The sequence below is a fragment of the Tupaia chinensis genome, unplaced genomic scaffold, assembly GCF_000334495.1.
Source record: "Tupaia chinensis unplaced genomic scaffold, TupChi_1.0 Scaffold145519_1, whole genome shotgun sequence".
NCBI classification, from domain to species: domain Eukaryota; kingdom Metazoa; phylum Chordata; class Mammalia; order Scandentia; family Tupaiidae; genus Tupaia; species Tupaia belangeri.
Window position 1 is genome coordinate 3,898,811 of NW_006205376.1, and position 23,906 is coordinate 3,922,716.

Below are 23,906 nucleotides of genomic sequence, written 5' to 3' on the forward strand. Positions count from 1 at the left end.
GAGAAATCACCCCCCCCCCCGGGGGGGAGTGGCCACGCCACAATCCCTTCTCCTCCTTTTTCCTCTCGGGATCTTGGGCACGCACACTTGCCCGGCATGAGTTTAAGCCACTGGGTCCAGGACTCGAATCGTGGTGGACTATGTGGGAGTCCAGCAACATAGCCGTTATGCTAGCTGCTGGTCCCACAAGTTTAGGTCTTTTGAAATCCGCCAGTTCTCTTCAATGCATAGATATGTGGCTATTAATTATAAGGCAAAACAAAATAGTGTTTTGCAATGCTAAATTTCTTATTGAGAATATAAAAGTCTAATAATATTTCAAATATGGTAGTACCCTAGAAGTAAAAAAATCATAACAGAACAAAAAACCATGGTTTTCAGCTGTTTTTAAGATTCAATTGGGGTAAGATTTCAATAAAATGCCAAAACATAAACATTTTATGATGCAAAAAACCTGAAAATATTATATAATTTGTTATTTGAGTTATTTCTGTATGAAACCTGGTCACTTTGAAAGTTGATATAAATAAAAATGTTCATTAAACTATATTAACATATTTAATAAAATTATATATTCATTAAATACTCATCACAGTTTTATTAAAATTCCATTTCCTCTCAATTACTGTTTTATGATCATGTAAAATGGTAAAAATACTTTCTAGATATGTTTAAAGAGGCTCAGAGCAGCTAAGGACACTTTACAATGATTTTTAAAATATTGTTACAAAGTTAAAGTCACCAAGGAATTCTCTGGAAAAGCTGTGTCAAGAAAATTTAGGATGAGGTTGAATCTATTTAAAAACATAAAGAAATGGAGGATCCTATATCTAATGTTTATATGATTAGTTTGGTTATGATTCTCTTTCTAGCTCAAAGGCCTAGAATTCAGCATTTTGAGCTAGCTCAAGTTTCTCTAGCCCTACCAAAGTTATACATAATTGATAAGCACTTTAAGTGCCCTTTACTAAGTTTCCCTTTCTAGCTATATAGACCTATTCAGATTATCTTCTAAATATTTCAGGTAGCTCAATTACCACGTCAGAAAGTTATTAGTTTACTTGTTCTCACCGATCGAAGAAAGGGTCATGTGACATATCTAGCTCAAGCAAGAAAAGAAGTAAATTGCCTATGATGAGTAGCTATCAAAAAAGAAACTCAAATTAGTTTTAATTTCCTTTCTCTAAGTAAACTCTAAATAGAATCACCTCTAAACATGGTAGAAAAGGTATTGGAAAAAATACATAAATATTACAGTATAATTTAAATATTTATCATTATTTAAACAATTATCCTAGTTTTCAGAACTTGTAATTATTTCAAGTGCATTTTTATTTAAAACTATTCATTATAATAGTAAAATGATTTAAAATCAGATTCCTTTTCTATGATTAAGCATGTTACGAGTGTCTGGGTATTTTCATAATTTTAACACTTTTTTATATGAAAATTTAAATACATCTGCTTATGAGTTTTTAAAAGTTATTTTGCCTGAGGGCACATGTGCTCATCAGAAAGACAGAAAGAGAGAAGGAGAAAACACCCCCCCACACACACCATGGGGAATCATCACACCATAATTCTCTCTCTTCCAATTGTCCATCCTGTCAAGATTTGAGGCACACACACCCACTCACCCTGCATATTTCTCAAGCTACTGGCTCAAGGACTTGAACTGCGCAGTCAGCCATGTGGGATCCATGCACTTATCCACCAGGCCACAGAGCCTTCCCTTTATGATTTTTTTTCTTTGTTTTTTTGTAAAATGTATTGATGATTATTAGAGTTCATACTTTTCTATTATTCTTCATTCATGATAAAGGTAGAAAGAAGGAGAGAATATTGAGAAATGTTAGCTCTGTCTGTGCTTGGAACCTCTGGCACAACCACAAAACGTACTAAATATGTCCTAAGTTGAGAAGAAATAAAATAGTTCAAATGCTAAGAATAGAAATATAACATAAAAGGTCTATATGTTGAGAAAATTATTTATTTTTTTAGAGAGATTTTTGCTATAGGGCATGTGTGCTTGCCAGAGAGACAGAGAGAGACAGAAAACGAGAAATCACATCTCCCCCTGGGGCGGGGAGGGGGTGGGGGGGGCAGGGATGGCTATGCTGCAATCCCTTCTCCTCTTGGGATCTTGGGCATGCATGTCCATGCACCCAGCATGAGTTTTAAGTTGCCGGGTCTGGGACTGGAACTGTAGTCAGTTACATGGGAGTCCAGTGACATAACCATTATTCCACCTGCTGGCCCTGAGAAAATTATTTTTTAATAATTTATAATTATTATTGGTTGTCCCCCCCCAACACACCCCAGCACAATGGTTAAATGCTATGTGTGGAGGGCTAGATCCCACATGAAAGACCATGATTTAAATCCTGGCTCTAGCAGATTGAAAAACATACCAAGCATGTGTGTGTGTATGCTCCAAACTTAACAGAAAGGAAAAAATAAAGAAGGGACCGTAGCATGACCATCCCTATTGGGAGTTATTTAGCCAGGTCATCCCCTTCTCTCTGGCAAATGCACATGCCTGGCAAATAAAATAAAATAAAATAAAATAAAATAAAATAAAATAAAGATATTGATTAAAATGCCCCAACAATACTAACTTTATTTAAGAGATGTTAAGTTTAAGAATGTACCATAAGTACTGCTGCTGCACAGTAAAAAGTTAGCAACAGGAAAGCCCTAAAATCCACCTATTAAAAATTTATGTAAATGCACATGTTGGGACCAAGCGGGTCACCAGATACTTTTCATGCATAGCAAGAACTAGATTTGAGTCCCGAGTGTGGAATAAGTCATTCCTAGTGTTCTTAAAATAAATAAAGCAAAAAGAAGAAATACTTAATTAAAAGGGATATTTACTATTACTGAAATTATATGTTAGGATAAGGTATTTCAAAGTTCCAAAAACAGGTGAGCACAGTGTCTAAGAGAGATTATTTTTATCTCCAAGAAGTTTACATTAGCAGAAAAACCAAAGTATTACTAAGCTATTAAAAACACAAACTTCTCGGGACCAGCAGTTAGCGTAATGGCTATGTCGCTGGACTCCCACGTAGTCGACCGTGGTTTGCGTCATGGACCCGGTGGCTTAAAACTCACGCCAGGTGCATGTGCATGCGTGCCCAAGATCCTAAGAGGAGAATGGAGGAGAAAGGATTGTGGCATGGCCATCCCCCCTGGGGGGGTGATTTCTTGCTTTCTGTATCTCTGTCTCTCTCTGTCTGTCTGGCGAGCGCACGTGCCCTATAGCAAAAACCTCTCAAAAAATAAAAATAAAAAAAACCCACAAACTTCTCTAATAGTCAGTGTTAAGAGTATATATCAGTATATTAGTTTACCATTTAAAGGATTTGATATTTGACCTACAAAAATTACAATTATAGGGGTGAGCAGATGGCATAGTGATTGTGTCGCTGCACTCCCATATGGTTAACCACAGTACAAGTCCTGGACCTGGCAGCTTGAAGCTCACGCAGGGCGCTTGTGCGTGCATGCCCAAGGTACTGGGAGGAGAACAGAGGAGAAGGGATTCCAACGTGGCCATTCCCCCTGGAGGGTAATTTCTTACTTTCCCTCTCACTGTCTCTTTTATCTCTCTCTCCAGTGAGCTCTTTGTTGCTAAGGCAAAAACTAAAAAGAAAAAAAGTTGCAATGGCAGATGATTTCACCTAATAATTGAATCAAAAAACATTCGGAACACTTTTGGATAATAGGGAGACTTTACCCATTATTATTTGGGTAAAAAGGAAGATTTTTCCATTATTTTTTTTATAAATTGGCTCAAAGAATGTTGAATATGAAAAATAAGTATCCCTAACATTTTTCCAAGCAATACAAAGCTACAGAAAAGCATGCTTACATTTATAGATCCCCTTTATTTAATTATTTAGAGATTTTTGCTGTAGGGATGTACACTTGCCAAAGAGACAGAGAGAAAGAAAGCGAGAAATCACACTCCCCACCCCCCTGCCTGGGGGAATGGCCACACCACAATCCCTTTTGCTCCATTCTCTTCTCAGGATCTTGGGCATGCATGGCACACATGTCCAGAGTGAGTTTTAAGCTGCCAGATCAGGGATTTGAATCATGGTTGGCTATGTGGGAGCCCAGTGACACAACTATTATGCCATCTGCTGGTCTCATATAGGTTCCCTTTAAGGTAAAAAGAGATTTTTAAAAAATTGTACCAATTAGTACACAAGAAGTATCAAAAGGTATAATTTATAGGCCTGTCAACCAGCTGCCCAAAGACAATCAGAGATTTACTTTTTTTTATTGCTAGAGGGCAGATGCACTTATCATAAAGAGACAAAGAGAGAACAAGAGAGAGAGAGAGAGAGAGAGAGGGGGGAGAGAGAGAGAGAGAAGAGGAGAGAGAGAGAGAGAGAGAGAGAGAGAGAGAGAGAAAGTACTCCCCAAAGGGGCATGAGATCACATTGCAGTCCTTTTCCCTCTGTTCTATTAGGGCTTTCAGCATGCATGCAACAAATACTGGCATGTTTTTAAGCCTCTGAGGCCAGGATTTGAACTGTGGCTGCCTATGTGGTATCTCCCTCCCTTAACCTCTGCACTAAGGGGTCAACCCCAAAATTTAATTGCTCTCAGTTAAATAGAAAGCAAATAATAGAAGCCAGTTAGCTACAGCAACATTACAGAGCCCTTCTTTATGACTAAAATAATTTCCTTATAAAAGGGCATGCTAAATGATACATATTTATCTTTATCATAAAAATTATGCAACTAAATAAAGACAGTGCTCATAATTAGTGCGAGATGTCAGACTGATCTGGCAGTAGAAAGCAAATCTGTGGAGATGTTCATTCATTCGTTTATTGATGCATTAGCTATTTATTGCACAGTTACAGTAGGTATTCTAGGGTTTACTAGGATACCTCTAGTGCTGTATGGAGACATGCAGATGCCTTTTTTAGCTTATATTTTTTTTTAAAGATTTGCTTCACAGTGACTCGGCATGGGCAAAGTCTGTTCCACCACAACCCCTACTATCCAAGCCCAGGTCTGTTGGCATTGGGAGAAGCAGGATCATTAGTGAGAAGGCCTGGGTCAAGGCACATCAAGTTCCTCCTTTATTCCAGCAGCACGTGGATCTCCATTCCACCTAGGCAATGGCCTGCTAGCCTGCCTCCTACTTAAACAGTCATACTCCTCGTCCTCAAGTGGCTGTCCCAATCTGTGTTGTGGCATCCAGAGATTCATTAAGAATCAAAGGGTTCAAAAGCTAGAAACCCAGAGAAGTGATCAAGGTAAATAAAAAATAAACTGGCACCTTCGGACCCCTATATTCTTAGGATTTTTCCAGACCCCATTTTCATTTTTAATCTGAGATCTGAGGTAAAAGAAGAAAAGCAAGGATGTCACTGAGAATACCCCAATGACACCCTTTCTGTCCTTTCACAGAGAAGGGAAGTCTTCTAACTTTCCTGATTTTATGCACTTCCTCGTTCTTTAATAGTCATTATCTGGTTATGTATGTGTGGATTAAATGGTGTTGGACATGACAGTTTCCTCTATCCCTCCACAGAAGAAATACTGAACTTAGAAGGCATTTGTATAGAAATAATCCAAGGGACCAGCAGTTAGTATAATGGCTATGTCCCTGAACTCTCATGTAGTTGATCATGGTTCGAGCCCTGGACCCGGTGGCTTAAACTCACGCTGGGCACATGTGTGTGTATGCCCAAGATCCTGAGAGGAGAGTGAAGGAGAAGTGATTGTGGCATGGCCATCCCCCCTGGGGGGTGATTTCTTGCTTTCTGTCTGTTTCTCTCTTTCTGGCGAGTGCACAAACACTATAGGAAAAAAACCTCTCAAAAAAAAAAAAAAAAAAAAAAAAGAAAGAAAGAAACAATCAAAGAAGAAGTTTATATTTATAAATACCTACAAAACAGATTTGCTGCAAGCACATCTTAGTGTGCAGTGCGGTTGTGCCAATGTTGGTGCTACTGGCATTTAGAGTTCTGTCTACTCTGCTGAACTTCCTGGAAAAAAAAAAAGCACAGGCTTTACTCTGTTGCAAGACCATTTCTTCTTTTGATGATATAAAGGGTAAATAATGATTTTTTAAATGCCACAGGGCATTAAATATTAAGATTTGCTTGTTTTACAGCTCTGTAAGAATTCTGATTTAGAATTAAGGATATGTTTTTGAGAAAGTATTTAAAATTTTAAAGAGATGGGTATTTAGAAGAATAGAAAAAATAGAGAACACTTAATTAGAAGCTGAATTGAGCATAAATGAATTTAATAGAATTTCACTTTCATACAAGAATATATTATAACTTCCTTTACCTTAACATATATGATTAATAGCCATGTTCTAATGCTAAACTTTATGCTAAAACTGACTTTAGTGAAATGAAGAGGGATTATGTCATGACCAATCCCCATAGGTAGAGCTTTCTCTCTCTCTTTCTCTCTCCCTTTATCTCTGTCTCTGTCTTTCTCCTATGAATGCATGTGCCTTCAGGCAACATTTTTAAAAAAGTTGACTTACTTGTCCTCTAACCCAGGATTATTATTAATTTTAATTATTTTATTCAATTGATTTTTAATTTGTTAAATATATATATGTATATATATACATATATATTTGTATTTACATTTTTTAACTTGACTAGAGGGAGAGAGAGAGAAAAGAAAAGTGAGAAAACAAGCCACCAGGTCTAGGACTTGAACCTCAGTTGGCCATGTGAAAGTCTACCACTTTAATCACCACATGACCTGCTAGCCCTGCCCCAGGATTATAAGGACCTCTGGCTCCAGACAATAGCTTGCTATTAATATAGATTCAGAACCTGCAGCAAACAACCTTAGCTGGTGATACTCACTTGGAAGGTCAGTGAAGAAAACAGCCATGTTTCAGAGATATCTCTCCTTGGTTATTGTTAGCAATAACCAAGACTCAGGGTCAGACCTACATGAGTTCAAATACCAGCTTCAACATTTATTTGCTCTCAAGTTTCCTTGTGCATAAAATAGGAATACTAAGTTTATTGGTTGTCATAAAGTAAAATGAGAAATTATATGTGTAGAATAGTAAATAACACACAGTAATTGTTTGATTCATTATAAGTAAAAAAAAGTATATTAATAGGTCATAGAGGTTCAACCTTTGTTCAAGATACCCTAGGATCCATCAATTACCTAAAGAAGTCACAAAATTTTCAAGATAAGATCAATTTTAATTAATTTTAAAGATGAATAGCAGAAATGTCATCAAAGGGTTAAGTACAAAATCCACCACAAAGACTGAGAAAATAGTCCAAAACAATGAGAATACTATATGAGAAATATTAGATACTGATCCTATGATTTCCAGTGTGTACAGATGACATAATATTAATAAAAATGAGTATAAGAATATTTGCCTTGCTCAGTTTGGCATTAGGGATAAGGTAAGATAGGACAGTGTAGTTTAGAAGTATCCCAATAATAAGAAAACTTTTCTTCTTTGAGTCTGTGAATTCCTGGCCTATTTAGACATTGAAGAAAATGATGCAATTCAGGAAAACTGTTAAAATCTTAATTAACTTTCAAACCCCCAGGCCAAACGACATATTATTCTGTCTCATTTTTCCTCATTCCTTGCCTTTCTTCAGGCACTTATTGTGGCTCTTACCACACTTAGTTGCATTTTTGAAAAATTTTGCCAGAGGACACATGTGCTTTTGGGGCGAGGTGGGGGGATGGTGAGAGAGAGAAAGAGAGAAAGAAAAAACACTCCCAATGAGAGATGATCACGCCATAATCCCTTCTCCATTTCTCTTTCCTGGGTTCACATGTGTCTGGTATGTTTCTCAAGCCACCAGGTCCTGGCCTTGAACCAGGTGGTTGGCCATGTAAAGCCCAGCCACCTTAACCACCGAGCCCCAGCCAGTCAGTATGTTTTGTCTATAACTAAATGAGATGTAAGCACCATAATGAGAGAGTCTGGGTCTTAGTCATTGTTTGTCCCCTATAGTATCTTATAGCAGGGCTTTAATAAATTCTGGTTAAAATGAAAATCAGAAAGTACAATACTTTTTCTAAAATATGGAGCATAATATTCTAGACAGTCTCCTCCCTCCCTTTTTTTGCTTTTGTTTGTTTGTTTTACAAATCTTTGATCAGGAGCTGGACAGTAGCACAGTGGTAAAATGCAGCACTGCAAGGCTGACTTATATGGGAAGGTTCTGAGTTTATGTTTGGAGACCTTCCTGAGTTATGTCAGGCATTCATGTGTGCCCATGATTCTCGGTTAGCTGTGGCTCAGGATGGATCATGGTGTGAAAATCCTGTTGGGGATGCTGTCTGTCTTTCTCACTCATGGAAGGAACAAGGAAATAAACTTAAAAAAAAACTATGGTCAAATTTAATTCTATTCTTACAATATAACTCTTATTTTACCTTTCTAGACTCCAAAGTGATGTATAAACAGCAAGTTGTACAAGTTACCTTTTCATACATAAGTATGTGAAGTCTATCAGATATTTTTGGCCTTGGTATTTTTTGAACAGTAAAACATCATGGTTAAAATTTGGTCCCAAGATACTTCTGCCAAGGAAGGGTAGTAAAAGCAGAAGCATTGGGACTAGAATTACATGGTGGGTTGGTGTCACACTAGAGACTGTTGCTTTGGGGATATACAATGTCAGGTTCACAAATGATCCCCTGGAGAATTTAAAAAAAAAAAAGTATACTAAAAAGGAATGCAAGATTTTACTATATTTCTTCAGTAAAAACATGTATTTCCTGCCCCTCTCTCCCTTGATCTGTCTTTCTAGTAGACTAGTGAAATAAGAGCAGAAAATCACAAATCTATCCTTAAGGGACTTGGTAAGGTAGAAAAAAACATGCACCAAAAATTCAGGATCTTTACCCACACGGAAGACCTTTCCTGAGGGGTAGGCTGGCTGATTTAGCAGAGAGCACTGAGTTTCACTTGTCGGTTTAAGGAATACCGTCACAATGCTCAGGAAATTCAGGCTCTAATACCATAAAATTGCCAAAGTATTTTTACAAAGTACTACCTGAGAAAAACTAAGCATTTCACCATGCATCATCCCATAGATTTAGGGAAGTTAATGCACATCTTAGATGAAATATTTTGTTCCTAAAACTTTTCAAATGTTCTGGTACTTATCAGATCTTGTCATTAATTATGATGAAATGAAGGCACACTGTTGTTAAACTAATTTTTCTAGCACAATTCTTCATTTATACTCTTGAACTAAGTCCCAGATTTTCTCTTCTCTGGTTCTCATTATTAATATTGCTAAAGCATTAGAAGACATTGGCTTGAAAAACATTGAAGTGATTTCATAATTTCTTAGGAATTCAAGTTTCCCATTACAAATTGAGCCACAGCAGCACTCTTTATGAGAGATCTGGTTAAAGAATATGTAGCCTAATGTGGTTAATTACCTTCTAGCTTTTTTTCCTTAGTAGTGTGCTTCTTCTGTACACTACATGACACTATTAGAAACTCTCTTTAAACAAAACCTACTCTATTCTTCCCCAAGAAAGTAACCATAGATATCTGTCTTCCACCAAGAAGTCTTTCAGTCACAAAAAGCAAATATGACGGCCAGTCGGTGGCATGATAGTTAAGGCACTGGATTCCCACATGGCTGACTACGGTTCAAGTCCTGGACCTGGCAGCTTGCTTTCTCTCTTTCTATGTCTGGTGAGTGTACATGTCCTAGAGCAAAAATTAAAATAATAAATATATAAATAAATTAAATAAGTAATTATGTAAAAAGTAATTATGTAAGTATGGGGTTTATAAAAGTCTCTTTATGACTTGTAATATTTGTACATAAGTCTCAATTCTATACAGAATTCTCATCTTCTGTCAAATTAGTAGTTAACCTATATTTTATTATAATAAATTGATGCAATAAATTATAATATTCATAAATGAGAATATCCTAAGAAGAAATGTTTAAGATTATCTCCTGACAAGTATTTTGCAACATACTCTATAGCAGCTTTCTTTTAAATCGTAAGAATGAACAAGTTTTTTCTTTTTTCTTTTTGGAGAGGTTTTTGCTATAGGGTACATGCACTCATCAGAAAGACAGAGAGAGACAGAGACAGAAAACGAGAAATCACCCCCCAAGGGGGGATGGCCATGCCGCAATCCCTTTTCTTCCATTCTCCTCTCGTGATCTTGGGCACGCACGCACACGTGCCCGGTGTGAGTTTAAGCCACTGGGTCCAGGACTCGAACCACAGTCGACTACATGGGACTCCAGCGACATAGCCATTATGCTATCGGCTGATCCCTGCACAAGTATTTTTAAATTAATTTGAAAAAGTCAGCAATTTTTAGAACAAAGTCATGATAAATGATTAAGACGGTGGATATGTTCATTGCTCTGATTTCATTATTACACATTATATTCATGTATTGAAAAATGATAGTATATTCCATACAAAAAGATTAAAAATGAAATGAATATTACATTTAGATCCTTTTAGTTTACATATACATTTAAATAAATTCTTTACTTTTTGTAAGAAAAATGGTTCTATAAAACTTTCAAATATATGGGGACCAGCAGTTGGTGTAATGGCTATGTCACTGGGCTCCTATGTAGTGGACTGCGGTTTGAGTCCTGGACCCGGTGGCTTAAACTTATGCTGGGCACGTGTGTGTGCGTAGCTAAGATCCCAAGAGGAGAATGGAGGAGGAAAGAATTGTGGTGTGGCCATTCCTCCTGGGGCGTGATTTCTCGCTTTTTGTCTCTCTGTCTCTCTCTGTCTTTCTGCGGAGTGCACGTGCCCTATAGCAAAAACATCTACAAAAAAAACAAAAACAAAAACAAAAACCAACAACTTTCAAACATATGTACATTTTCATGTTTCTAGAAGCTATATAATCAAGGAAAAATTACCTTAATAGTAAAAAAAAATGTTTAGCCCTAAAACTAGACTTCACATTCTTGTTTTTCTTCCTAACTAGGCTTTAGTTGATTTTTTTTCTTTTTTTGCTTAAGCAACATGAATTTCATAACTAAGAAAAAGTTTTCTAGTGATTATGTTTGTTGCAAAATAACATAATTAGGTCTCTCTATGGACAAAGTGTGGAATTTATTTATTTTCTCATGCCCAGAAAATGTCTTATTTTGTCAGGTCAAGCTAGATTCAAGAATTATAACTTTCATATTATATATGAAATCTAAAATAGCTAAAAATATATAATTTATGTACTTTTTGTGCATTAAAAGACTAGAATTCTGTAACAAAATATATTCCTCATGATTCTATGCTATATAACCCAAATATAACTTAAAATCAGTTTATTAAACACATTAACATTTGAAACTCAATTTTTTTTGAGAGAGAGAGCTTGCATAAATAGAAGGTGCAGGGAGGAGAGGTATTTCTGACAGGGTCTTGCTGTCATGATTTCCTACCCAAGCCTCTCAGTTAGCTAGGACCTTAGGTGCATGCCACTATGCCTGGCCTGTTTGGCCTATTTTAGGCTGAGCTGAGAACTGAACCTGGGCCTCCTATGTGGCCTCAGTCATTATACAGCAGTGACTTCCCTCCTGCCCCACCATGGTTGGGCCTGAAACTTAATCTTTTGGTGGTATAATTTAGTCTTCAGAAGCAGAAGGTATCCCAAAGGACTTTACAGCGTAGATAGAGACAATGACTCTGGTGTCACAATATGTTATCTATTTTGTGTCAAACATGAATCTCTGTGACACTGTTAGCAAACGACATTTTCAGCTCATGTAGTTCTTCACCCATCTATACTCCAGGGCTTCCTACTACAGTACTACCATAGGTCTTACTTTAAAGAAAAAAGATATCAACAAAATATCATCTGCCTGAGTACTACCTATGGTCTAAAAATTAGACCAGTGGACAGGACGGTCTAAATACTTTCCAACAAAGAAAAGTGGCTAATGAGATATGCGATAAATCGTACCTTGCTTGATGTAAATTTTATATTCATCCAGGTACTATACTTCCAGCCTGAATGCTCTAATGGTTCCCCAGAACAGCCCTCTGACACAGCGGGATTATGCTATGTGACGTTTACCTAATCCACACTTAAGGGTGATAACAGATGGAAAATCACTAGAGCAAATGAGCATGAGGGTCTTTTCCAACCTCATTTTTCTCTCATTTGCAATGAGTATTTAAAATTCTCCAGCGTATAACTGTGTTTATGCATTTCTAAATTGTGATGAGGAAAGATGCCTAAAGATTTCAGAAGAAACAATGTTCTTTTTCTTTCTTTCTTTCTCTCTTTTTTCTTTTCTTTTTTTAAAATTTTCTAGAGGCATGTGTACTTGTGAGAGACTGATTGAGTGGAGGGGAGTCAAGCACTACCCCCCTGTAGGGCATGGTTACACTGCAAGCCCTTTTCCTCCACTGCTCCATCCTGCTGGGATTTTAGGTATTCATATACATGTATCTGGCATGTCTTCCAAGCTACTAGGGACAGGATTCAAACCATGCGGTTGGCTATGTGGGACCCATTTCATTTATCCACCAGGCCACAGAACTAGCCTGCAAGATTCTTTTTCTATGCTTACATTATACTTATTCTTAGAGTAAATTCAGTTTAATTAAGATAGCTATAAATCATTAATTATTCATATAGCAAAATTATAATGAAGACTATAGAGGCTTTTAAACATACATGAACAATTTTAGAATATATGAATATATGCAGCTTGATGGAAAGATCTATCCCAAGTATGACTTTTTCTGAGAGAAGTGATTATGTAATATCTAAGGCAATCTAGAGCCAGCAGGTGGCGTGGTGGTTATGGTGCCAGACTCCCACATGAATGACCATGGTTTGAGTCCCAGACCTGGCAGCTTGCTTTCTCACTCTCCCTCTCTTTCTTTCTATCTGTCTCTGTTCAAATTTTAAAGTAATAATAATAAAATAATTCTCAAAAAAAATCTAAGGCAATCTAATTATTCTTTGGAATAGTCTGTTATTTGAGACTATCATATGCAGTTTCAAGTGTACATTACATCTAGGCAGACATGAAAATAGAAAGATGTGGCATTGTCCTAGAAACTATTATAATCACAGCAATAATAAAACTTTTTGAGATTACTGAATTTTTATTTATTAATGGCCTTCCTCATTGAAAATGCCCTTAAAGATACATAAACTGAAGAGCTGGAGGCATCAAGACAATTCAAGGGCAGAAGGAAATTGTTTATTGTGATATATTTAAGAAAATAACCTACCTTTGTGGAATATAGAACATATGTTGGGGAGGTGGCTTATAGAGGACTCCTTCATATACAGGCCAAAGCCCACTTAAAATTCTGAAGAGAGAACTTTTCCCACAACCATTGGGACCAGTTATCAAAAGATGCATTCCTTCTTTTACCTATAGTAAGAAATGAAAATCACAAATTGCAATATTTAAAAATGACTTAATTAGGCAGGATTTAAAAGTGACCTTTTAAAAAAACCTTTCAAACACATGATCACATGATAACCTAGGATAGGTATAAAATCAAAGAAAAATTACTCAGGATTAAGAATACCAAGTTTGTTTTTTAACTATTCTTTGAAGTAAAAAGCAGCATAAAGTAATTCCATTCTAAAGAAAATGGATTTTCTTTTTCTTTTTGGAATGAGCACTGCCTTCCCAACATTGTAATTGAGGTTTTATTATCAGATCTACACACATATGGAGAAATATAACTATATGAGAAATAAGACTAACTGTAAAAACTTAAATTCAAATATATTACATTTTTTCCATTTATATCAATATTTTCATAAATTCATGTTGAATTCACATACAATAGAAATTCAATTGGAGTTATTAGCTACAAAGCAGTTATCCAAAAAGCCAGCTGGTTTGCTTACTTTTGTACTTCAGCAGTCTGAAATGCTACAGATATCTCTAAAGCCCACGATCGGAGAGAACATGATTCTAATTCTGCTCTATTCACAGATGGAGAAAATATATTTACCAAATTAAGAGAGAGGAAAATAAAAGGATTATAATTTAGTCTATGTCTAGGGATGAATTAAAATGTATGTATATATATATTGTATATCACAATATGAATATACGGTATACATATATAAATATATATATATGGTATTCATCAAGAAAACAAAATTTATTTATCCATTATCTGTTGGATGTTTCTATCTTCTATCTTATTTATAATTTAAATTTAAACAGATAAATTTCATGAGCTATTATTTTACTCAATATGATGTAGAAATCTTATTAGGGTACTTAAAGGGTATTATGGAGGTTGGCAGGTGGTGTGGTGGTTAAGGGTGCTGGATTCCCACATGGCTGACTATGGTTCGAGTTCTGGACCTGATGGCTTGTTTTTTCATTTTCCCTTTGTCTCTCTGTCTCTCTTGTGAAATTAAAAAAAAAAAAAATAAGGGAACCAGCAGTTAGCGTAATGGCTATGTTGCTGGACTCCCACATAGTCGACCGCGGTTCACGTCCCGGACCTGGTGGCTTAAAACTCACGCCGGGCACGTGTGCTTACGTGCCCAAGATCCCGAGAGGAGAATGGAGGAGAAGGGATTGTGGCGTGACCATCCCCCCTGGGGGGTGATTTCTCGCTTTCTGTCTTTCTGTCTCTCTCTGTCTGTCTGGCAAGCGCACGCACCCTATAGCGAAAATCTCTCCAAAATTAAAAATAAATAAATAATAAAATAAAATAAAATAAAGTAGATAATTTAAAAAAATAAAAGGGTACTGTGAAAAACAAGGAATAGGAATACCATTTACAATTTTGATTTATTTCTAAAAAAAACTTGATGTATTATAATCAGTTATATAAAAGAAATGAATATAACAAGAAAGTATAAGAGCAGAAAATCTATTGGCTGGCTGCAGATGTAGCCTTTCTTAGAATGGATACAGATATCCAAGTATCGATGATACAGAATACATCATATTGAAAACTCAGAGATGAAAGAACATTACAATGCAAGTGTCCCAAGAAAATCCTGTGAGGAATATTGTGCTTTGTTATAATTTATTAGAGAAAGGATTAAGGAAGTTAAATTTTGCCTATAAGCATAAACAATTTCCAAGTGAGTTTTCAAAAAGGTATATGCCATAGTATATGCCTTTTAAAAAAGATATATGCCAATGCGCACTCATACATTTTTAATAGGTCATTCTGCATTAAAAAAATCTCAGAAATTGAAAACATTTTAAGTGGTAATTGAAGACTTTTCTACATTCTTATTGATATTTTCAGCATAAATTCTCTGATGCTAATGAAACAATGTATATGAAGCAAAAAGAATTCTCACACTGCACCTGTAACCCCAGTGACTAAAGGAGGCTGAGACAGAAATTGTGAGCTCCAGGCTGCCTGGGTAGCACAGTAAGACTGAAAAACAGTCAGGCAAGGTGGTACATGTCTGAAGTCCCAGCTAGGAGGCTGAAGCAGAATACTGCAACAAGACTCCTTAAAAACAAAAGAAAACACTCATGCTTATTGAATATTTTTCTGCAAACAATAATTTAAACAATAATTCTGAAGGCCAACAGAAGAATGAATATCTTTTTCTCTACAAGCTTAGTTTTCATTCTATGCAGAGGAAGAACTTTTGATCGTATTGCAGGGGCCTCAGAATTTAAATATAACTCCCTGTCTGAGTCAGAAATACATAATTACCAAAAGGAATATAATTACCACCATATGTGTATGTGTGTATACACAAACACTCTACACTCTATATATTGGGTTGTCAGAAAAGTCATGATGTATTTTTCTTTTTTGAGAGGTTTTTGCTATAGGGCGTGTGCGCTCGCCAGACAGACAGAGAGAGACAGAGAGACAGAAAGCGAGAAATCACCCCCTAGAGGGGATGGCCACGCCGCAATCCCTTCTCCTCCATTCTCCTCTCGGGACCTTGGGCACGTATGCACACGTGCCTGGCATGAGTTCAAGCCACTGGGTCCGGGACTCGAACCGCGGTCGACTACGTGGGAATACAGGGACATAGCCATTACACTAACTGCTTGTCCCTGTTTTTCTATGTTATACACATACACATACACACACACACACACACACACACACACAGACATACATATATAGTGTGTGTATGTATATATAAAATATGCTTACATTATATATACATGTGTATATACACACACACACACACACACACACTCCATATATTGGGTCGTCAGAAAAGTCATGACGCATTTTTCAAAGAAAATGTGTAAAACTATTTTCAGTTCATTTTGTATAAAAGAAAATGAGCTCTAAATTTTTCTGTTGAAAGAATGTGATGTGCTCACAACAATGTAGTTATCAGGTAACAGAATTAAAGACTTGTGCTCTATTTAATAAGAAGCAACAAGAATTGATTTTATACAATCAGGAAACAAAACTCTCTACAAAAATAATTTATAAATTTCTGAACTATTTAATACCTATTAAATATTCCATTTATGTCATAAGGATCTAACTGGTACTCTAGAGATTCTAAAAATTAAATCATTATATAGATTTATAAATGGAAAAATATGACCTAACCTAAATACCATTTCTCTTAAATTTATTAACATAGGATTTCCCCTTACAATGTTTCTCATCCTCTCCTTTCAACCTCCAGCAACCTTACCTATGTATCTTTAATAATTAAATCTAGACTAAGGTTCTATAAAAATCATTAACATGTATTGTCATGTTTGTAATTCTATTACCAACCCTAATAATGTTTCTGAGCCAGGCTCAACTGTCTTCATTACAGCTGTTAGTACTTACTAGCAAATTATTTTGTATTTGAATTCCGAAAGGTATGTTTGAATTTTTATTTTCAGGGTTTTGTGATAGAGTACGTGTGGTCACCAGGAAGAGATAAAGAAAGAGAGAGAGAAAATGAGAAATCACCCCTTGGGGGAGGTGGCCATACTGAAGTCCTTTCTCCTTCAGTCTCCTCTTGGGAATTTGGGCACACACGCATATGTGCCCTGCATGTTTTTTTTTTTTTTTGTTTTTTTTTTTTTGGAGAGGTTTTCGCTATAGGGCATGTGCACTCACCAGAAAGACAGAGAGAGATAGAGAGATAGAAAGCGAGAAATCACCCCCCAGGGGGGATGGCCATGCTGCAATCCCTTCTCCTCCATTCTCCTCTCAGGATCTTGGGCACGCACGCACAAACGCCCAGCGTGAGTGTAAGCTGTCGGGTTCAGGACTTGAATGGCAGTCGACTACATGGGAGCCCAGCAACATAGCCATTACGCTAACTGCTGGTCCCCTGCATGATTTTTAAGTTGACAGGTCTGGGACTGGAACTGCAGCTGGCCATGTGGGAGTCCACTGTCTTAACCACCATGCCACCTCTGGCCCCTATGTTTGAATTTTACAGTGCTTTAAATCAGGACCTCTAGAGGTTTATTACACCTTAGTTTTTGTAATTAAGACATAGAATATTAAATAGCAAATTACACTACTGTCAATAGAATTAAATACTACCAATCCATGAATCCACGATTATTTTCTCCTAATTATATATGTGATTATATAAAATACAATTAAAGTTTGAGAATATATACTATCATAATTAAACTTACTAAGACCTCCACCCTTAAAGTTTAGAAAACAATGCCAGCAGAGGCTTGTACTATTTTAGTAATTACTAGAAGGAAACAAAATTAAAATTTATTTCCAGATACTAATGTCTGAGGAAATTTCCAATTGTTTCTCAAAGTTACCTTGTATAGGCTCTCAATGTACTTTAATCTTGATTTTTGACCTGACAATAAAGTAGTAAAAATAAAATTTCTCTTTTCCCTTTGCTTTCTGAGGAAGTAACTGCTTCTGTAATTGAGCCACTGTGCATACCTTTCTTGATTTCCCCTCCTTTCCATATGCTCCTCCAAGTATTTAACATAAGGTACATGAATTCTGGGTTGTTTTGTATTAGTGTGATGGCAACAATCAGAAGATTCTTGAATATCATCTTACTTTGAAGTTTAGCCTGGAAGCCACCACTTCTCCCGCTGGTGTAATTATGGGAACATTTTCGCAAATAATTCCATGATCCACATCAATAACTTTTCCTAAAATTAGGAATAGCTTAAGTTACAAGAGCTATTGCACATGTTACTGTTAACTAACTAACTTAAAGTATTGATCTAATGCAGTATAACAGGTAAATTCAATGGTATATAATTCACAGTATTCAATAATAGAAGCAAATATAAATACAGATATCTATAGTTGAAGCAGTTTAATGTAAATTTGTATATTTTAATGTCTATAGTTGTGAAATCTTTCTGAGAAACACCATTTTATAATAATCTAATGTAAACATCATTATGACTTCAAAGCTAAACTTAATCTTGTATAACCCTGCCATACTTTTTACAACTATTCTATTTCCCTAAATTAACCTATCTTACGAAAAAAAAAATATGCAGTACTGCAAAAAAAGAGAATTAAGACACGGAATAATATAATTGTTAATAAGATAACCAAGTAAGTTTAGGAACAAGATAAAAATGAACAATATGACATTAGCTCTAATTCTGTGTGTTAGTTGAAATTTAAAAGCAAACAATTTATTCTGCCATATTTGCAGTTTCCACAAGTAATTCTGGAAAGTTTGTCCTAAATGAAAATAATATACCATCTTTTTTCAAGGGTAATATTCGTTACCATCACTCAAATTGCAGCATTAATTTTATGGAGAGCTGTTTAAACAATGTTGGTTACCTAAATATTAGTTCCTTGAAACTATTAAAACATATCTTCTAAAAAATTTGGCTCTGTTGATAAAATAACCACTTAAATATGACTTAATACCTTTGATTTCCAGTGTTTCACTGAGTGGCAACTGTATGTTGGCTCCATTTTTGTTATGGTTTTCAGGCTCTTGAGTAACTGCTGTTCTCTTATAAATGCCTCTTTTTACTTCATCAAAGACCCAAAACATATTGTATACTCGAGCAGTATAGCCTGCTAATTCAGTGATCTGAAATCAATGCAGAGATATAAAATAGAGATCCTATATGCAAGATAGACTTTTAAATAAATGTGTCCTCATATGAGCTTTATTTAATGTTAAAGAGCCTATTTCATTATACCTGAGAAATGTATCTTACAACTACAAGTGACAGTAGAAAGCTTACCAACAAAGCATTACGGCAAGATATCAATGTAAGCATAATCGGATCTAGAAGATACATTTAAGAACTACTCATTCAAGTCAGGGTTCAGAATGAAATGCGAAGACATTAGAATATTGGTGAAACTTAAAGTGTCCTTCATTTATATTTCTGATTTGGCCCCTGTGTACATGACAAATGTCATTTCCTAAAAGTTAGGAATTTTGAGAAAAGCTTAACTAATGAAATTATGATCTTTTTTATTCGGCATCTTAAAAAATTTTAAGTAGATTTTAAATAGCAAAAAGTACCTTTTTTTCTTATTATGAAAGAAATTATTCTGAGCCAATTCATTGGCAAAATTTCTGTGTTTGGCTAGAGAAAATACCAGTGCTACAGAATACCAATATTAAGAGTGAGTTCAGTGAAAAGATTAGTTTTCAGTACAAAAATCCCACAATTTAGCTTTTTTTCAAGACAAGCATGAATTATATGCCCAAGGAAATATTAAGTCGTCAGGAAAGCAGTGACGTATTTTTCTATGCTTTTCTATGCAAAAATGCAGCATGACATTCCCAATGACCTAATACATACAGTATATATCACTGACATATATATTTAAAAATATATATATTATATATTTTTTTCTAGGTAAGATTCTAAAATGAGAGAAATCTCTGCAATAGTCTATAAAGGTTCAATAGAATAGTACCTTGGGACAGCAGGTGGCATGGAGGTCCAGGTGCTAGAACCCACATGGCATACTGCATGGTTCAAGTCCCAGATCCAGCAATTTAAAGGTCTCACTGGACACAAAGTCCTGAGGGGACTGGAAGAGAAGGGATTGGGAGTGATTTATTATTTCCTCTTTCTCTGTCTCTCTCTGGTGAGTGCACATGCTATATAGCAAAAACTAAAACTGTAGGAAAAAAAAAGAATGGTGCCTTCCTTCTATTTTGACAGTTGTCCAATTTGGGTTAACCTCCTGCTGGTTTTCTATTAAGAGAACAGCTTGTCAGAGTTCTATGAAAAGTAAGTCATTTCCTATCCAGACCATCTTTCTCAGTAAAAAGGAAAGCACAAAAACTAGGAAACTTGCACAATAACCAAGGCACAGCACTAATAAACATTTCTTACACAATAATTCATGGAATACTACAACAATGGCGATATTTTCATAAGGTGTTTAATGTGTTCAAAACTTAAGCAGTAAATGAGCAGGTATTGTTAGCCTCTATCACGTGTCTCCACTGAGTGAGTTGTCTGTAGTTACATTAGTATTTCATTTCTATATTTACTGTTTTAGCTATTTAGAGGGTAAATTCTAAAATGGCATCTAAAAGAAATTCTTCAATTCCTAAGTAGAGGTAAACAAAGCAAATGACAGGTTCCAAAGAAACTTGAACATATGCAAATATGTGCATAGGAAAAAAAAATCCAAAACCTAAAGCAGATGACAACTTAAGAAGGGCAGGAAGAGATGAGTTACCAGACACAGGGATTGTGGGTATAGTGGGTAGGGAGTGTCTGGAAAAAACAGAGAATCAGTCTATGCACAAAGTGCTGTGGATAAGGCAGAATTTGCCCTAGAACCCTAACGTTAACTAGGAACCGTGCTTCCTCTGGTTAGCAGAGAAGGCATGGTGTTTCCATGTGCTGTCGTAGCACTATAGTACTTTTTAGGAGTATGACCCAAAGCCAATTCAGGCAAAATAAAGCAAAATGCAGTTCTCTGTTGAGTTGGGACTATCTAGAAAAGCTAGTTAAGGGCCAGCAGATGGTGCAGAGGTTGAGGTGGCTGGATTCCACATGTTGGAGGCGCAGTCTGAGTCCTGGACCCCACGGCCCAATTACATATAAGTAGAGCATCTCTCATCTGAAATCTGAGATACTCCAAAACTGAAAATTTTGGAGCACTGACATGATGGCACAAAGGAAAATTCCACACCCAACCACAGGTGATGGGAGTCACAGTCAAAACAAAATATGAAATAGTTACTTTCAACCTACAAGTATGTATAAGGTATCCGTAAAACATAAATGGAGCCATTGACGACATGGAGGTTAAAGTGGCAGGATCCCACATAGCCAACTGTGCAGTTCTAGTCCAGGACCCAGAGGCTTGAAAAACATGCCACATATGTGCCAAAAATCCTGAAAGGAGAATGAAGAAAAGACTGTGGTGTAGCCATGCCCTCTGGGAGGTGTTTTCTCATTTCCCTCTCTGTCTCTGTCTCTGGCAAGCACATGTATCCTATAGAGCAAAAACAAAAAAACAAAAAACTAACAAGGATAATCTAATTAATATTTTAATGTGAGATGACTAAAATTTTACATTTTAGATGTGTTTATTTTTAATATTAAGTAATTTAGGGGCCAGCAGGTGGTTAAGATGCTGGATGCCCATGTGGCCAACCACGGTTCAAGTCCTGGACCTGGTGGCTTGATGTGCACAGTGGGCGTGTGTGCATGCCCAAAATCCTGAGAGGAGAATGGAGGAGAAAGGAATGCAGCATGGTCATCCCTTCTCCACCCCACTGCAGGAGGTGATTTCTCACTTCTCTCTCTCTTATTTCTTTCTGTCTCTCCAGCAAGTTTATGCATCCTATAACTCTCACAAAAATACATATTAAATAATATGTTAGATTAAAAAAAACTACCCCAAAGACTATCTCCCATGTGGTCGACTACAGTTCGAGTCCTGGACCCTGTGTTTCAGTGGCTTAAACTCACACTGGGCGCATGTGCGTGCGTGCCCAAGATCCCAAGAGGAGAATGGGGGAGAAGGGATAGTGGTGTGGCCATCCCCCCGGGGGCGGGGGGGGGATGATTTCTTGCTTTCTGTCTCTCTGTCTCTCTCTGTTTTTCTGGCGAGGGCACGCGTCCTATAGCAAAAACCTCCCTGAAAAAAAAAAATTAGTTGTTTTGGTACATGACCCTGAACAAGTGGTTTTACTGTTTTAAAGTACAAAACAAACCAGCATAATTCAATAACTCAGTTTTTATAGACTGAAAAGTTCTGTCAGCAAATCACAAAATTTGTAACTATTTTTTACTGTAAATTGACAATGAATAGTTTTATCAAATGATGTGGTATTCTAGGCTGATTTGTAGACAGCCAGCAATTTATATTGAGATGAAAGCCACAAGAGTAATTAATTCATGGGAACGTAAATTGAATAAAGTCATTTTAACCTGAGCCCTGTGGTACCCGCAAGCCTTCTTACCATATTTCTCAACAAGTATTTATTAACCACACACGATTCAAAGTATTAAAATGCATTATATGTCCCCACTTAATATATACCGAGTGTCTGCACTCTATGACTGAAACTAATTGTCTAAAGGACATAGAAATGCAGTATATAGATGTAAATACCAGATGTAGTGTGTGTGAAAGAGGAGGGTCTGAGGAAGGACATTTGGGGTAGGGACAGGGAGGCCAAGCATTAATGGCACAAAGAGGTGTGGTATTATCTGTTGAAGATATTTCATAGTTTTATCAACAGTACTAGGGAGAAATGTTCACTTGTTTAAATATCCATTTTGTAAGACAAATAAAATGTAATTGAATGTATGGAAGAAAATGAAATGAAAAAAAAATGTATATTAGAAATGTAAAGATGAATAAGAGACCCTGCATTCAAGAAGCTCAGGGTCTGATGTAAGAGACAGACAGCTGCAATGTGGTGAAGTTCCAGAAGCACCTAGGGAGGGGAACACAGAGAAGGAAGATCCCAAACTCTGCAAGGAAGACCAGAAGAAGGTTGAATCACAGAAGGTTTTATATGTGGTCAGAGAACCTTCATCAATGAAGGATGGGTATAAGTTGGCAAGATCTGAAAATAGTATTATTAGCTAAACTTTTTTTTTTTGGAGAGATTTTCACTGTAGGGCGCGTGCGCTCGCCAGACAGACAGAGAGAGACAGAGAGACAGAAAGCGAGAAATCACCCCCCAGGGGGGATGGTCACGCCGCAATCCCTTCTCCTCCATTCTCTTCTCGGGATCTTGGGCACGCACGCACACGCGCCTGGCGTGAGTTTTTTAAGCCACTGGGTCCGGGACACAAACCGCGGTCAACTATGTGGGAGTCCAGCGACATAGCCATTACGCTAACTGCTGGTTCCCTTAGCTAAAATTTATAGAGTGCCTAATGTGAGTTGTTCTAAGTATTCTATATACATTTACTGACAACAACCCTACAAAATCAATGCTATCATTTGTCGGAGTCACCATTTTACAAATAAGAAAACTGAGACTAAGATGGGACCGAAGTCCTATCATTTGTAAATACTGGAGCAAGAATGCAAACTTAGGCAACTATGACCCAAGTCCACACCTAAGTGATTTTCTTTTTTTTTTCCTTTTTAAAAATTTAACTATAGGGCCCATGCATCCACCAGAGAGAGACACAGAGAAAAAAAGAGAAAGTGAGAAAGCACCTCTCCCCTCACCCCCGGGGTGATAGCCACGTTATAATCCCTTCTTCATTTCTCCTCTTGGTGGGATTTTGGGCACTCATGAATACACGCCTGGTGTGTTTTTCGAGCTGGTCCGGAGCTCAAACTGCAGAGCTGATCACGTGGGATCTAGCCACCTTAACCACCACACCACTGGGTGGCCCAAGGAATTTTCTTTAAAATTTAAAAAGAAGAAGAAAATAACGATTGATAGTGTGAAAAACACAAGATGTTAGCAGCAATACACTTGGGAGTTGGTGCCTTTAATCTTGATTATACTCTCAGCAATTTTTGATTGAGAAAAGATTATTTTTTCAAAGTTC

At 36.6% G+C, this 23,906-nt stretch overlaps 1 protein-coding gene across 1 annotated transcript in view; it reads right to left on the reverse strand.

Annotated features, from left to right (window-relative positions):
* ABCD2 (ATP binding cassette subfamily D member 2) overlaps window positions 1–23,906 on the reverse strand; it is a 71,974-nt gene that overhangs the window by 33,768 nt on the left and 14,300 nt on the right. Inside the window, exons 4-6 of the mRNA XM_006168093.2 lie at window positions 18,820–18,988; window positions 17,980–18,074; window positions 13,246–13,391 (exon numbers count right to left, since the gene is read on the reverse strand). Coding sequence (XP_006168155.1) covers window positions 13,246–13,391; window positions 17,980–18,074; window positions 18,820–18,988 — 410 coding nt within the window. The remainder of the gene's footprint in view (window positions 1–13,245; window positions 13,392–17,979; window positions 18,075–18,819; window positions 18,989–23,906) is intronic.